Source organism: Zalophus californianus, chromosome 4 (genome assembly GCF_009762305.2).
Source record: "Zalophus californianus isolate mZalCal1 chromosome 4, mZalCal1.pri.v2, whole genome shotgun sequence".
NCBI classification, from domain to species: Eukaryota; Metazoa; Chordata; class Mammalia; order Carnivora; family Otariidae; genus Zalophus; species Zalophus californianus.
In genome coordinates, this window is record NC_045598.1 from 124567878 (window position 1) to 124586072 (window position 18195).

General features: G+C 35.9%; 1 protein-coding gene across 3 annotated transcripts in view; it reads right to left on the minus strand.

The window, feature by feature from the left end:
- The window catches only part of LOC113939871 (cytochrome P450 7B1), a 184406-nt gene that overhangs the window by 22580 nt on the left and 143631 nt on the right, over nucleotides 1-18195 (minus strand). For all 3 annotated transcript variants that reach the window (XM_027626556.2, XM_027626575.2, XM_027626565.2), the window contains 3 exons: nucleotides 10228-10364; nucleotides 1983-2570; nucleotides 1291-1497 (listed from right to left, as the gene is read on the minus strand). In XM_027626556.2, coding sequence (XP_027482357.1) covers nucleotides 1291-1497; nucleotides 1983-2570; nucleotides 10228-10364 — 932 coding nt within the window. The remainder of the gene's footprint in view (nucleotides 1-1290; nucleotides 1498-1982; nucleotides 2571-10227; nucleotides 10365-18195) is intronic.

The following is an 18195-nucleotide window of genomic DNA, read 5'->3' on the forward strand; positions in this document are numbered from 1 at the left end:
CGAGCAAATATAGAATGACTTTGCTAATGTATGCTAAAAAACAACAAACTAGAAGGTGACACATTTATCCCAATTGATTGAACGAGCTAACCCACTGTCAGTACAAGACAAGTTTCCTGCTATTGCCTCTGATGGGTCTTAGCCTACTCAGTGGGAACATTCTCTAGAACAAATGGGCCAGTCTTTTTAATGTCGCCCGACAATCAACACTACTCAAGATCTGTAAGTTCTTGGCTCCCAGAAGTTCCCATCAAAGCACTGGAACACACTTAAAAGATAAACAATTGAGGCCACCATAGGCTAAAATACTTGCCTACATTATCAGAGGAGTGAAGCAACAGAGATATATAAAGACTTACTCTTACATGCGTCCAAAGGGTCTTGGATTATTGTATAGTAAAGGATATCACAGGAGGAAATGTCAATACAGAAGGGACAGAAAATAACTCGTTCATATGGAATTTAACTTGGGGAGTTAAAGTTTATTCATATAAAGATATGAAGTGTCTTATCAAAACCAGTAAAGAAGAATGCAATCCATTGTCATCAAAAGCTCAAATCACTGGCGTATAGGTCTACATAGAAATAGAAAAATGACTTAGTCATTCCTGACCTCAAACATATTTGAAATAGTGACCATGCATATCTCATGAGTCAGTGAATATTTTATAAAATATTGACACTTCACATGGAGTAATTAGTAGCTGTTGCTTCTTATTTCCTTCCTGTCTCCCTTTTTTTCCTACCTTCTTCCTTTTTCTCCCCCAAGTACGTTTAAAGCAGGAAGTTCCAGGGGAAATCACTTTTACTACCTTTTTGAGAATCATACACTTCAAGCTGTATAAAACATCCTAATCTCTGCCTGAAAATATAGACACCATTTTAGGGAAGAATAACTACATCTTGTACACAAGATCTGAAATACTCTCTTTTTCAATCCCCAAATACCTTTCTTGTCAAGATAGTGTAGCAGTGTTTGGAAAGTGTTAGCACACCAACAGATGCTCAGAATCAAATGACTTAATAGGCATAAACTTTTTTTTCAAATAATTGCAAAGCTTTGGGTTAGCCTTTTGCATACCTTGCATAGTTAATTACCTAGGCCTTAATGTTTACATGTAATGAGAGTATCTACAGCTATAAACTACATAATTTATAATTGATGTAAATGGGTGTTATTATGTCAATTAGGCAGCTGTGTCCTCCACCTCTTGGTAAACAGCTTTGAGTGATAAACTGAGTTTGCAGAGAGGTACCTTCTTTTCTTCATAACAGATAAAAATAAATTACCTAGGTAGACCAGGCTGTCCAATTGTTCTCTGGTGAGCTGGATGGGAAATCCAGACCCTTTCTTTTGACCTGTTGACTGCAGGAAATGGTCAATTTCGTCACGCAGCACGGCCATAGCTTCTGGGTGCTGTAGGAGGTAATACATCGCCCAGAACGTAGTTGGAATAGTGTTTGTCACAGAAGCCCAGAGAAAGCCTAAATGATGTGCTGGGAGAAAATAAGTGAAAAGGAAGATTAATAGCGTTTATTACACTGATTAGATTTGCAGTGTGCTAATTAAAAGATGTTAGGACACAGACCCAGCCAAGGATCAGTGCATGCTAATGAGGACCAATAGGCTTCTGAAGTCTAATTTTCTGCTTAATGAGAATAGTTTAAAATGTAATGTGCGTGTGGGGGGTGGGGAGGTGGGGGATGAGATAAGAGGAGTAAATGCAGCTTAGTTATACTCTTTCTCATTATCTCCATTAAGTATCTTGTTTTACCACCTCAGCAAAAAAAAAAAAAAGAAAAAAAAAGAAAAAAAAAGAAAAAATCAATTATCACAGAGGGTTTTTCAGAGTAAAACATTTTATCACTAGCCAATTAGAAAGAGCATAAAAATTTTCAAGGTCACCATTTTGTCTTTTTATTTCAAAGGTCTATTGTAAATTATTTTATTTTAGACAAGTAATCATTCAGAAGTTTCTTACCTCCTATTTCAAAGTCCTCAAGCGTATAGTATTTCTCCAGGATATCTTGCCTCATTTGAACAACTTCTGACCATCCCTGTGTCCTAGCTAAGTGTTCTGATGTCAAGCGTTTTATAAGTTTCTTTCTAATAGATTTGACATTTCCTAGAAGCTCTATGGGTATGTCTGATATTAAATATGGGAATTTGTCATCAAATTTTAAGAAATCATCTCTTAGCTCAGTAATAAATTTTTTCCTATTGCCAGGAAGAGATTGTCCATATATGGTTGTGAACGTGACCTCAAATATTACTGAGCTGCAGAATGTCAACAGGTATGCCGTGTCCCAATTTGTGGTTTTTAATAGCTGGAGTTCAAATACTTGTTTTAAATTCTGCATCATGTTTTCTGTGAGTATGTCCAAAGACGTCCCTTGTAAAAGATGATAGCAGCCATGAAGGTCATTGTTCAGGTCATCATTGGTTGCCAACTTTTCGATGGAAAATACTTTCCTTAATAGTTTATTAGTGAATATTCGAAAGCTTAATTTGGGACTTTTCATTACTAACTGGTACTGAGAAGGGTCCAGGATAAATGTTATATACTTGCCTAAAAGAAATAAATGAGAATATGAGCTCAGTTGGGAGCAAAACAAACAAACAACATACCTGAAATTTGAAAAGATTTTAATCAAAATTATAAAGACCTTAATAACTAACACCTAGAAAGGTGCAAAGTTTAATAAATATCCATTTCGTTCAAAGATTCCCCACGTTTCCTTTAAAAATGGAAGATAGTGGGAGAAACTCTAATATTCTTAAGTTCTGAATGACCTTTAAAAAGATACTCTTTTATTTTGGGGGGCGCCTGGGTGGCTCAGTCGGTTAAAAAGATACTCTTTTATTTTAATTAAATACCCAAATATTTAAACTACCCTTGAAACATCCTCAGAATCCCTTGACTTAAACATTTCTCATATTTCCCTAATAATACAAACAGAAAACAAACATCAAACAAACGAACATATCAAATTATTATTTACACTTCATGGAGAGCCATTTCATACTTCATATCATCTTAGCTTTGGTTGGACATGATAATTTTAACTCAGACAAATGAAGATGTGGTATGAAGCATATACTCACCAATTAATGTTTAATGTGACAAATACCAAATCACAACTGCCAGCATTTTCTTGTTTATAGATGAGAAAACAGTGGTTCGTGGAGATTTGGTAACATGTCCAAGGTTACTTACTGATTTGTGACTAAAACAGGATTCCAAACGAGAACCTGTCCATTCATGCATTCATCCCTCCATTCAACACTTACTGAGATTCAGATACTTGTTTGGATCTCTTTCCTCTTAAGAGACAAAGATGTAAAGAAATCATTCTAGCAGAGGTGTGAACACAAGGTAAGGGAAGTAGAAAGTGAAATCTGCTTTGGTCTGCTGGGAGTTACCTATCAGCAAGAGTTCTTTGAGGTGGTGACATTTGGTCTTTTCATAGATCAGTGTTGTCCAAACTTACCCAACTAAGAGACGTAGGGTACTAGTTAAAAATACAGATTTCTGCCTGATTCTGATTCAGAAGGTTGAGATGTGGGACCTATGAGTCTTTATTTTTGATAGGGGCCTGAAGTGATTCAAGGCAGCATAGTGAGGAACATAGTCCTACTTTGGTAGGGCTCTCAAAACTGTCGGAACCTTGAAGAGTTCCCAGCTCTACCCTGCTCCCCGCAGAGCCTGGACAAGAAGACACTCCCCATGCACTGTTCTTTTCCTCACACAGGGCTGATTTCTTCTCACTAGAGTGCTGTTTTAAGACTCCTAAATAGAAGTATTATGCAAATAGTATTTAATAATGGCATTTAATAAATCTTTCTTTCCCAAGAACACACATTAAGTTTAGATGATCCTACAAAGTGTAATGCCTATTTATTGCCTTCTAGAAAACAACAGACATTAAAGTCTGTAGGATCATTCACATTTTCTTCTTCACTTTATTATTCCTCTGGTGTGTGTGTGCGTGTATGTGAGTGTACTTTCTTAGACCAACAACGCCTCACTTGTTATTTATTGTTAATTCAAACAGCATCACAGAAATTAAATTCAACGTGGTACAGGATTTAGAATAAGGTTTTGAATAACTTTCAACCTAATTCTTGAAACAGGATAAATGTGTTTTTGTTTTACAATTTTAAAACATCATTTAAGCTTTTAATATACATTCATATACATGTGCTAAGATTTTTTTTCTAAAAATAAATCATATGTCTTGAATTTTATTCACCATATTTCTCCTTGATTTATTTAATAAGGTGGGCCAATCTAGGAATGAGGGTAAAGCTAGAAGTGGCTATTCATTCTGGTCAGATCCCAAAGCTGCATCAATAAAGTAAACTGGATTTTTCCCCCTTAGCGAGAGCAAAAAGGACTCAACCGGATTGGAGCATATTTTATGACACCTGCTTTACCATAGCATCTTAATTAAATAAAATTGCCAGCATCTGCCTGACAAATAATTGAAAAAAAGTGAATTCTCTCATTTTGCAAAAGATATAATTTTAGGCAAAGCTATGTATTTTCACAGGTGGTGATTCATACTTTCCTCCTTTCACCAAATGAGAAGATTTTGCTAAATATCTTTAGGGTTATTTTAAATTAGCCACTAAAATTCAGAGAATGTATAAAAGTTTCAGTTTGTAAAACATGCAATTTTTAGGGAATATTTTGAATTTTTCCTACTAATTTTCTACATTCATTAAAATCTAAGTGGAAAGATAAAACTATATTCAGCCAAGACAGCATGAGCTACTGGCCACTGGCCTACTGAAATAGAGGCTGTGTGAATGTGAGAGTTTTCGTCTACAATTCGTCACAAATACACATACATTCCCCTCTCTCTCTCCCCCTTGGGGGTAAGGACATGGGAAGAAACTATGAGATTCATTTCAATTAAAAGAAATAAAACCTAAATGTGGAAAAACTGGTTCCAGTTAGGAGCCAATTATTAATAGTTTTTTTAATGAGCAGTTATTACAGGTTCTTTTTAAAAAATCATTACTGATTAGTTAAAATCAATTTATTTGTAGATAAAATTCTCACTCTTCAAGGCTCTTTATACTCCAGGATCTGTATTTTCTCCTTCTCATTCTTATTTTAATTTCTTCAACCTCAAGGCATTGTGTTTTATTAACTATCTTTCTGAGTAAGATGTGGATTGCTTTAAAAGTAGACGTTTTCATTTTCCGGATTTTACTTTTCAAGTGGGTTTGGAAGTACTAATAACCCTGGAGATGTTAGTTGGCTTTCCAACTTTTAATCTTCAGTATAAACAATTTAAGCTAAGTTTTCCAAAATTAATATTAATTTAAACCATCTGTCCACCATCTGCTAATGTGAGATGCAAAACCAGAGTTTCTTTGTAATCTTTAATCAGACAGTTAGGAAAACACATATACATTCATAAAATGAATTTAAATTTCTTAACAAAGGAAATCTGAAAAGTTATTCTGAAGGCCATGTATTCTTGGAGCGAAATTAACTTTTTGCTCCAGTGTGATTTTATGTAAATGAATACCAAGTGTCAATAGGCAAGTTGCCTAGTTTACCAAGATCACAAGGTAGAAACAATATTCATTGTCATGTTTTCAAAAGAGAAAAGAATGCTGTCAGTAGTTGATATGAAATATTGATTTAAAGAATGTCAGAGTTTGCATTTGTCTAAAATAGAAATGTCAAAATGGGGCTCACTTCTGCAAAAAAATATAAATGTATATAATATGTAATATTATATATAATCACCTTTTTGAGCAGCAAATTTAAAATGGGGTCAAAATTTTTAATGTCTTCTTTGCCAATAATCTTATTCTCTTCCCTTTTCAGAGCTGACTGGGTCTTAAGATACTAACTCTAGAATTCCTGTATAACCTGCATATGATCCTTTACTAACTCAGCAGCCTTTTTACTTCTCTCCAAATTACTTCTTTCAGGAAGGTGGGGCTACATGATGCAAAGTACATCAGTAAATGTAAGAAAAGAAAACAAAATCATTCACCCCGATGTCTTATATACAAAAAGTTTGACTTCTGGATCATTATAAATTGAATTTTGATGTTTTCATCTCAGATATTTGGTGCTTTACAGAGGCAACATCCATGGGAATTCAGAACAACTATTTGAGTACTTAGATTTAGAAATGCCTGTCAGCAAATATGAGATAAATTTGGATTTTAAAGAGATTTTCCATAATTATAAGCTTAGTTTGTTCTTCAATAGAATTTTTTAGAAGGTCAAGCTGAAAATACTCGTTGGAAAGTGGAATGAACCAACTTTTTATTTTATGAGGATGACCACATTACATACTCCCCCTCTTATTAGGGAGATTTCACTAGCTGTTGACAATGATGTACAGTGGTGCTTCGCTGGCATGACATCTAGGGAAGACGACTCTGCTACACCACCACACAAAACCAATTAGAGAACTATTTTCTGCGACAGGTCACGAATTTACGTGGTTTCTCATGAAAAGATGTACCTTTTAATTTCTTTATTAAGATGACATCCATGTCCCTTGAGACTTTTGGGGATGACAATCATTTGCTCATCATGCAAGAACATACACTAGCGGAAATCACATTACGGGACAAGGGTGGAAGACTCTGGTCCCTCGTTTCACATTTTCCAAAGGTGCTATTTTGCAAACTGATCATTAGAACCACATACATTAACAGGATAACTTGACAGGAATCTATTCAAACTCTAGCAAGAAGCCAAAGGGAAGTGGTAGTACATATTCAACACCCGCTTGTGTACTGTTGAGTTCAAAAACATGGCCATGGTCAAATTATTTGGACATCAGAAATTCAGCAAGCTTCTTAGTGTCTAAGATTAAGATATCAAGTATCAGCAGAAATTGGTTGTTTTTTGAGCAGTGAATAAAATTATTCAACTCGCCACAAGTTTCTGCTTAATCAGCTTAGATTATTTTTGTATGATATATTAAAAGGGAAAACTGAAAAGTTCACTAATTTGTTGCATCTATTCATAAAATTTATTTTCTTTAAGTAAGAGTGACTTACTTTTTTAAGTGAAGAACAGAGTTTTGTTATTATGAAGCCAAAAGCTCACTTAGAATAAAAGCACCAGCTATGGCCTTTATTTGTATTATAGTAAGTATTTCATCAGCTCTAAGGTATTGGGAATATCCTCATCAAATATTTATTGTGAATCAATCAGTGCTGAGCTCTGGTCTAAATGTTGGCAATAGAGGAACTAAAGAATAATGAAGGGAAATAGACAAATGAATTAGCAATAAATTCACAGTTTATTAAATGCCATTACAGAGTGATACTGAGAGTAATGGGAGCCTGGAGAAGAGGCATCAAACATAACCAGGGAGAAGAGATGGTCAGTGAAGCTTTTGGAAGAAAGAGATATGTGACTATGGCCTCAAAAGATGAAACCATGTCAGTCATCTTTTCAGGAGGACTCACAAAGAGAAGAACAGCACTCAGGCAGAAAAAAACAGCATGAGGAAACACAGGCACAAAAGGGCATGGTGTGTGAGGAGGAAATTTCAAACAATTTAGTGCATTAACAGTGCATTAAGGCAAGCAGTAGCAAAGGTGACGCCAGAGAGGTAGGAGGTGCCCAGATCTTGGGAAGCCTTGTGGGGATTACACTACAATTGCTCTAAGATGCATGATTTTTTTTCCATTTCAATTTTTCTGAAATCAGAGCATTGGGAGAGACTGGCCAGGCAAAGGAGTAAGTTGTGAGGAAATGGATATTGCCTGTTCATGTGAAAACTCAGCCATGCTGACAATGTCATCCAGTTGGATCATTGTTTTTTCTCCCCATTACATTAAAATGGCGGCACTGAAATGAAGTTGCTCTGTGTACAAAAGGTTGCTTCTGATACTCAACAAAGTAATTACAGTAAGAAGAAATCACCTAAATTCTTTAGGAATAGAACAGAAAACTCCAAGGCTGGTTAGAGAAAGATGAAAAGGGTTGAGCAAAGAAAGGGGCATAAGTAAAGATGACCTAGATAAGGAATACTCAGAGTCAGTGAAAGAACCAGAAGGTGCAGTATCAATAGAGTGAAGGAATAGAGTGTTTGAAGGAAGAATGAGGGATCTGCATTGTCAGACCAAGTAGAGAGGTCTAGTCAGTGAAGGTCCATTAATGGCCGCAGCAAGGCACACAGAAGTATGGGCAGCAAATGTAGGAAACTCTCTTGAAAAACTGGGATGCAAAAGAGAAAAAGAAAAAAGAAATGAAAGGTAACTAGAAGGAGAATATAGGAGAAGCATGGTTTTAAGCTATAGGTAAGGACCCAAGAGAGAAAAGAAAAATGAAGATATATGTGTGGGAGGAATAAATAAACACCAGCCCTGTGGAGGCAGCAAGTAAGGGTGATGGGGACAGGTAATAATGGATTTTCTTAAACATTCTTTGAAATTAGAGAAAAGGTAGTGAGGAAAGTTGTGAGACACAGGGATATCTGGTAGATATGTGAGGGTCTGAGTGAGATCATACCTGATGCCTTCATTTTTCTTGGGAAGGAAAGGAAGGGGAGTGAACTGTTTTGCCAGAGCCCAGTGAGAAATGGGGACCTGGAACACAGCCTTTCCTGCCCTCCCACTGGCATGCCCAGCCAGAAGTCAGAGGGCAAAGAAGTGAGGATAATCTAGTCTGTACAGATCAGACTTCTGGGACATAGGACATACAAAAGTGAAGAAAAGGAATAGCTAGCCCGGTGATAAGCTGATGTGGAAGACTGTGTGCTAAGATGGCCACAGTAAATTCTTTCTATCTCTACGTGTGCTCCTTTGCAGTGGGACTCTGCCATGCTCCCAGGAAGTGGTGGAGTGTATTTCCCTACCCTTGAGTTGGGGCTGGTCTGCAACCGCTCTGACTAATAAAATGTGGTATAGGGGCACCTGGGTGGCTCAGTCGTTAAGCGTCTGCCCTCAGCTCAGGTCATGATCCCAGGGTCCTGGGATCGAGCCCCGCATTGGGCTCCCTGCTCAGCGTGGAGCCTGCTTCTCCCTCTCCCACTCCCCCTGCTTGTGTTCCCTCTCTTGCTGTGTCTCTCTCTGTCAAATAAATAAAATCTTAAAAAAAAAATAAAAAAATTAAAAAAAATGTGGTATAAATGAGGTTTTGTAATATCTCAGCCTAGGCCTCAGGGGGCTTTGCAGCTTTTCTTCTCACCCACCTGAAACACTAGCTGCCACGTAAGGACATCTTGAGAATGAAACATCATGTGTACAAGGAGGCCCAGCCAGGCATGTATGTGATGAGGCCATCTTGGAACATCCAGTCCCAGTTAAGCAGTCAGATGACTCAAGCCACAAAAGTGACTCAGGTAAGACGGGTTGCTTTAAGGCATTACATCTAGGGGAGGTTTGTTATGCAATGATAGCTGATACAGCTGGAAAACATGGGCCTTCAAGGAGGATGAGTGAAGAACGTCCCAACTTTTCCTCTCAGCCCTATGATGTTGGGATGTTTAGTGATCTTGCTGCCGTTTTCTTTTTTCTTTTGTAAGCATTTTATTGAAGTTAGAAGCATAATAAACTTTTTATTAAAATTAAAAATACATTCTACAGCAGTGGTTGCTAGGGGCTCAGGTTGGGGGGAAGTGGCATGAATATGTGGAACACAGAGGAATTTTAGGGCAGTTAAACTATTCTCTATGATAGTGAATAATATCCATTGAATGATGGATCCATGACACACATTTGTCAAAACTCGAAGAACTGTACAACACAAAGAGTGGACCCTAATGTAAATCACAGACGGTTAATAATATACCAACACTGGTTCATCAGCTGCAACAGAGTATGGGATATAATAAGGAAAATTCTGATCAAGGGAAACAGGATATATGGGAAATCTCAGATCTGATCAATTTTCTTTAAACCTAAGACTGCTCTACAAAATGAAGTCTGTTAATGCGTTCTAGCTTTTTTTTTTCTCTTTTAATCATTCTTAAAATCAGACCAAGCCAAACCAAACCAAAATCACAGGTGATGGCAGGAGAGTAGGGTTCCCTAGGTACCCTCAAGATTTTTATAATTAATTTTTTACTGTGAAAATCACTGTATTCAAAAACATAGTTTTCTTTTGTATTAGTCTACAAACAAAACAATAATATAAATATTCCATATTTTGTCTATAGAAAAATGTAACAACTTAAGGAACAATGGGGAACTTATGATTTATGGAAGGTACTTATGGAAGTGTTGCTTACCTCCAAGGAGAACAGTGAAAGTGTCACCATGTTGCTTTTGAAGAGTTTTCATGAAACCTAAAGGATCCTTTTGTAATTTCAGGGCCTCTCCAAGGTAAGGAAGCCAGCCTTTTATCAGTGGAGGCTCACCAGGTCTCCTATAAGAAAAATAAACAAACAAGAAAAAATGAAATCCTTATTTTAATACATATGGGTTATTAACCCAGCCTAGAAGTGAATGGATGAATTACACAACTTTTTTCAATTATTTTATTTAATGATTATTATATAATCATAGATATGAATTTATTGAGTCCCACCAGTATGTGACTTTGGGGTAGACAGTTCAATTCACAGCTTTTGGTGAGGAACGTTTTTGAGAAATTGTATCTTGTAAGACCCAAATGGCTGGCTGAAATGACAGCTACAGTCAGTAAACATTTTATGTATGAGAGCTCTTGCTGAGTGTTAGATGTCAGGTAGTTTACTCGCCAAAGTAAAGCTCTTTGTTATCAGATGTCACTTTAGACTGGAATTGCATAATTAGAAGAGGAGCAGTTAATAATCTTGAAAAATCTTTTATGTTGTTGAGAACAATAAAAAGCTCAACATTATTTCCATGAAGTATATCTTGTTGTATTCTTTTATCGAGTTTTTTATTCAAATTACGAAGGACTAGGAATATTTGTTAAATTTTACAAGACAACATATGAAACACGTTCAGTGAAACACTGAAATACTGTGAATTAAAAAACAAGTTTCTTCTTTTTTTTGACCTATAATCTTAGCAAACCTGGACTTCAAAATTTCTTCTTCTTCATTTATTTGGTGAGCTCAATCTGATTTAAAGTAAAAAAAAAAAAAAAAAATCCAAAGCCATTTTATCCTAGAAGGGATTAAAACAAATATTCAAAAGAACTCTGATGATTCTCTATCCCATCTGTGAAGATGACTTACACTATAGGCAGTACAACCCATTCTGATTAATCACAAGATATTACTAGCTCAAGACCCAATCAAAAATCAAGATTATGATCATACTTAACATGGAATTTTATGTGGTTAGATTAACCCTATCAAAAGCTTTTATTTTCCCACAACTCAACATGGTAGAATTAAACTTAAAAAATAAACATCAGATCTTTTGGGGGAAAAGAAATAAACTAACACAAAATAAACCCAAGGTATGATAGAAATAAAGGAAACAGGTATCAAAATTCTCCTTTCTGTTTTTAGAAGACAATTGATTTTTATACTAATTTACAGATCTGTGCTATTATTTAAATATATGTACTTAGAAATGGGAAGACAAGAAACATCACATAAAAATGTGTATCTTCTGCTTCCTCCCCTTCTCTGTTATTTTCTTAAATGCTAGCTCTACCAATGGAGACTTGCTTTTTTGAGAAATACAAAAATGTACCAAAAAGTACAGTAATAGTTAATTCTATATCCAAAGATTAAACAAGAAATGACATATATTATTGTAGAGTAGGCTCTCTTAAGTCAGAAATTGCCATAGCATGCAGGCTCTCAATCAATGCCTTTCAAATTTTGCAAGTGATCTTAGATCACAAAATTTCTTTTCAAAATATTAACTCTCTTCCTTGGTCTATTTTTATTCTGTTTTGTTTAATGTTGCTTGGATGTTGCATAGTGACAAAGATTTTGAAAGGCTTTTTGTCATATCATAATTTAATGCAACTAATTTCATCCTCTATGCTCTGTCATTTGGTCAAAAGCTGTAGTCTTCATGGATTTCCGTGGGGGGAAAGGATGGAACTCAGAAATCCAGGGGAATATTAAGTTAATGTTCAGAGTTAGGGAAACACATTAGGAAGCAGTTTTATTGTTACAAAGATGAGAGGATCATCATTTCTTACAGCTGTGTTCATTTGGCAGCAATGAGTTTAAAACTATGAAACACCATGTCACAACTGCGTATTTTCAGGAAAAAATATAGTGCTATTTCAACTTATGACCCATTGAAGATGGGCAACAGAAATCTGTCTTCATCAGTATATTTGTAAAAATTATTTAGAGAGGAAAGACATCATCATAATGGTCCAGAAAGACCTACTGACATATGGCACAGTGCAAATACTGCTATTTGTCTCTCTCATGCTCTGTGACTTTGAAAATGAAATGTCCACTGCCCACTGCTGAGTGAGGGGATGGGATGCCTAATGCTTGTTGGGAATGATCAAGTTCCAAACTTAAAAGGAACAGGTTCTAAAGCAATGGTGGGCAACTAAAAACAAAGAAAAACAAAAACAAAGAACCCCCAGAAAACAAAAAAACAAAAATTGTGGGCCACACCCCCTCTCAATCCCACTTGAACAGTATACACTTCCTCAAATATCCTCTTTACTACTTAAGACACTAACAGGACACATCTTGTAAGTAATACATATTAAAGCTTACAAAGTTTCTTAATAATTAAACCCAAGTTCTATGCATAAACAACTATCACCACTTGCAATTTCTTCCATACGAATAGTGGGACACATCTTGAAGTTTATTAAAAATGTCAAGTACGGTCCAAATTTACCTGCAAGCAAATAGTGGAGAAGAGCCTAAATACATAAAATGGCTATAAAACATAAGAGATGTTTTAGTTTTCCTTTGGTTAAAAAGAAGCATATAAGATCTGAGGAGGTGAACCAACATAGAATACTTCGTTTTTAATAATAGTTGCAGTTTGTCTTTATGCTATACCTTTAGTTAAATAAATAGGGAAAAGGTTTGGCTAGTGACCTATCACACATCATTCCCTGAGACATTTAAAGCCCAGCATTTTCCACAGCAATCTATACATGTCAAGTAATTTCTTCTATTCCACTTTTCCTGGGATCATTCTAGGCTAGGAGTCCGAGTTATTGTAACAACCTTCTAAGTAAGTGGTGAGCAATCTTTATACATGTACACCAATTCAGGAAAAAAAAATTATGTGTTGATTAAGTTTCTGAGGACATAAAATATTTGTATTAGGTCATCTAATATCTGTAACAGTGCCTTAATAATTTTTTTAATTTTTCCTAATTAATATTTTCTTTTGTATATGTGTGGTTAAAATGTCAGATACTACACAACTGATGTGCAATGCAGTAGCTGATTATAATAGTGACCTTTTGAACAAACTTTTGGTTGAGCAAAGAACTTTTGAAGCTGCCCTTCTACCTTTCCTGGACTTACTTTAGAAGCTACTTAATTGGAAAATATAATTTGGTTCACACTGTCTCTTAGAACTGTACTTTTGAAATGTTCTCTATTCTTCCACTCTTCCTTGGCTTCAATGCAGGCATGAGGAGGAGTCAGTCGGTAGAAGGCATGGCAGAGTCTTGGCATACTGGCAGCCTCTGTGAGAGCTCATGTGGGGCCAAGGAAGCACAGAACCACATGATTGCTTTGCCTGGAAGCTAGGAGGGATTACCAAGTGGGGACACTTGAGTAAAGGATGCAAAGATGGAGGATCACCCTCAAAGTCCTGGCCAGGAGGCACACTGGGAAGCCAAAGATGGCCACATGAACATCTGTACTACAGGACTTTCCAGATCAACAGAAAGGAAGGGGAAGAGTTCTCCTCCTAAATCTCATTTAATGTGTGTGTGTGTGTGTGTGTGTGTGTGTGTATATGAACAAGTTTTAAACCCAAAGTGACTGGAACTACTTTTCACTAGAAATAGTGTTTTCTGTCTTCAGCAGAAATCAGTTATAGACAAATAAATTTGTGCACATATAACACTGGAAAATTTTAAATCCAGCATACAAGTTATGTAGACACCCAGTTGTTGTTTTAACTTGAAAATGAGAATGATAATATCAACCTTAGAGGTTTACCATTTCAGACTGAGAGAGAGTCTTTGAAAATAGCTAGTATACAGAGCGGGATCAGTTTTTCCAACTATTCATACATTGTAAGTAGTTGCACATAAGTGGTTTTGCTCTCCCATTCTCTGTATGAACGGTTTTATTTTTCAACCTTCCTTGTTATCTATATAAGGAGTTTGGAAGGCATCACTCCCATCTTCACCACAAGAAAAAAGCTGAACAAACTGAATATCAACAAGTCCTCTTAGATTCATTAGAGAATTGATGCTGCAGGGCAAACCATTGCCCTAAAAGCTATAGAGACAGGTGAATACAGAAAATTATAGCTTAGTGGGAGCAGAAGCTGCTGCTGCAGCCTTTAAGAAAGACACTGAAAAGGTAATTGACTAATTGCTGGAGACTGAGCAAGGACTAATTTGTGATATAAAATCTCCTAAGGGCCCAGACTTATTAGGGCCTTCACAGTGCTCACACAAGGAGAAATAGATAATCTGAATTAGTGTGCATTTACCAAATAAATTGAGTCAATAATTTATAATCTTCTAAAGCAGAAGGCACCAACTCTAGATCTCACTGGTGAATTTTATCAAACATTTAAGGAAGAAATATTACCAATTCACTCTAATCTCTTCCAGAAAATAGAAGCAGAGAAAACACTTCCTAACTCATTCTATGAGGCCAGCATTACCCTAATACTAAAGTAGACAAAAACATCACAAAAAAGGAAAATTATAGATCAATAAACACAACATAGATGTGGAAATCCTCAACAAAATAACAGTAAATTGAACTCAACAGTGTATAGGAAGAATTATACATTAGAAGCAAGGGAAATTTATTCCCGGTGTGTAAGGCTGCTTCAACATTCAAAAATCAAATAATGTAATTAATGTAATCCATTACCTCAAAGGGATAAAGAAGAAAAATCATCTGATCATGTCAATAGATACAGGAACATCATTTGACAAAATCTAACACCTATTCATGATAAAACTCTCAGCAAACTAGGATTAGAGGAAACTTCCTCAACTTGATAAAGAACATCTACAAAAAACCTTAATGCTAACATCATACTTAATAGTGAGGAACTAGATACTTTCCTGCTAAGATCTGAAACAAGGCAAAGATGCCCCCTCACCGCTCCTATCTGACATTATACAGGAAGTCCTAGTTAATGCAATAAGACAAGAAAGGGAAATAAAAGGTATACAGATTGAGAAAAACTAAAACTATTCTTGTTCAGATGACATGATTGCCTATATATAAAATTTCGAAACAGCAACAAAAATACTCTTCTGTAACTAATAAGAAATTACAGCAAGGTAGCAGAATACAAAGTTAATACACAAAAGTAAATTGCTTTCCTATTTTCCAGCAATGAATAAGTGGAATTTGAAATAAAAAAAAACAACACCACTTACATTGGCACCCATAAAAATGAAATACTTTGGTATACAAAATGTGTACAAAATCTACATAAGAAAAACTATAAAGCTGTGATAAAAAAATCAAATAAAATTTAAATAAGCGAGAGATATCCTATGCATGTCAGTAGGGAGACTCAATATTGTCAAGATGTCAGTTCTTCTCAACTTGTTCTATAGATTCAATGCAATCTGATCAGGATCAGAACTCCAGAAAGTTATTCTGTGGACATTGACAAACTGATTCTAAAGTTTATATGGGAAGGGAAAGGACCCAGAATAGCAAATATGATATTGAAGGAGAAGAACAAAGTGGGAAGACTGATACCACTCAACTTCAATACTTACTATAAAGCAACAATAATCAAGACAGTACGGTATTGGTGAAAGAATAGACAAATAGGTCAATGGAACAGAAGAGAAAGCCCAAAGTATACCAACACAAATACAGTCAACTGATCTTTGACCAAAGAACAAAGTAATTCAATGGAGAAAGGATAGCCTTTTCAACAAATGGTGGTAGAACAACTGGGCATCCTCTTGCAAAAATATTAATACAGACACAATTCTTATACCTTTCACAAAAATTAACTCAAAATAGATCAGAGACCTAATTGTAAAATGCCAAACTATAAAATTACCAGCAGTTAAAATAAGAAATATCTAGACGACCTTGGGGCTGGCAATGACTTTTTATTTTTTTTAATTTTTTATTGTTATGTTAATCACCATACATTACATCATTAGTTTTTAATATAGTGTTCCATGATTCATTGTTTGTGCATAATACCCAGTGCTCCACGCAGAACGTGCCCTCTTTAATACCCATCACCAGGCTAACCCATCCCCTCACGCCCCTCCCCTCTAGAACCCTCAGTTTGTTTTTCAGAGTTCATCATCTCTCATGGTTCGTCTCCCCCTCCAATTTCCTCCCCTTTATTCTTCCCCTCCTGTTATCTTCTTCTTTTTTTTTTCTTAACATATATTGCATTATTTGTTTCAGAGGTACAGATCTGTGATTCAACAGTCTTACACAATTCACAGCACTCACCATAGCACATACCGTCCCCAATGTCTATCACCCAGCCACCCCCTCCCTCCCACCCCCCACCACTCCAGCAACCCTCAGTTTGTTTCCTGAGATTAAGAATTCCTCATATCAGTGAGGTCATATGATACATGTCTTTCTCTGATTGACTTCTTTCACTCAGCATAACACCCTCCACTTCCATCCACATCGTTGCTGGCAATGACTTTTTAGATACAACATCAAAAACACAATCCATGAAAAAAAAAACTTCATTAAAATTTAAAAATTCTGTCCTGCAAAATACACTGTTAAAGAGAATCAAAACCCACACTTCAGACTGGGAGAGAAATCTTTGCAAAACACATACCTGACAAAGGACTAATAACCAACATATACAAAGAACTCTTAAAACTCAATAAGGAAAAAAACAATTAAAAATGGGCAAAAGATCTCAACAGACACCTTACCACAGAAGACATACAGATGGAAAATAAACAGATGAAAAGATACCCCGCATCATATTCTCAGGGAATTGCAAATTAAAACAGTAACAAGTTACCACAACACACCTATTAGAATGGCCAAACTCAAAACATTGACTGGCCCAAATGCTGACAAAAATGTGGAACAACAGAAACTCTCATTGCTGGTGGGAATGCAAAATGGTACAGCTACTTTGGAAGACAGTTTGGCAGTTTCTTATAAAACTAAACATACTCTTACCATATGACCCAGCAACTGTGATCCTTGGTATTTACCCAAATGAGCTGAAAACTTGTGTCCACACAAAAACCTGCACACAAATGTTTACAGGAACTTTATTCAGAATTGCCAAAACTTGGGAACAATCAAGATATCCTTCAATTGGTGAATGGATAAACAAACTGTGGTAAATGTGGTTGGTAGAATATTATTCAGTGATAAAAAGAAATGCACTATCATGCCACAAAAAGGCATGGAAGAACCTTAACCACATATTGCAAAGCGAAAGAAGCCAATCTGAAAAGGCTACACACTGTATAATTACAACTATATGACATTCTGGAAAAGCCAAAACTATGGAGATTATTAAAAGATCAGTAGTTGCTAGGGCTTTGGGGGAGAGAGGTATAAATAGGTGTAGCACATGGGATTTTTAGGACAGTGAAACTATTTTGTGTTACTATAATGATGTATCTGTGTCATTATACGTTGGTCAAAACCCATATAATGTACAACACAAAAACGATCCCAGATGTAAATTAGGACTTTAGTTAGTATTAATGTATTAATATCGGCTCAACTGTAACAAATATACTATACTGATATTAATATTTGTGAAGACTACGGTGGGTGGGGAGGGGGTATATGGGAACTCTACAATTTCAATATTTCTGTAAACCTCAAACTGCTCTATAAAATAAGGCCTATATAACTATACAGATATAGATATCTACATATATAATAATAAATTTTAAGCAAGAAACTAATATGAAGTTTCTATTTTTTTTTAAAATTAAGGACATTAAAAAAAGATGGGCAATTCTAAGGTATCAGTATTGGGCAGTGTGTAAATTGATAAAAACAAATTTTTTTTTAAGATTTTATTTATTTATTTGACAGAGAGAGACACAGCGAGAGAGGGAACACAAACAGGGGGAGCGGGAGAGGGAGAAGCAGGCTTCCCGCGGAGCAGGGAGCCTGATGCGGGGCTCGATCCCAGGA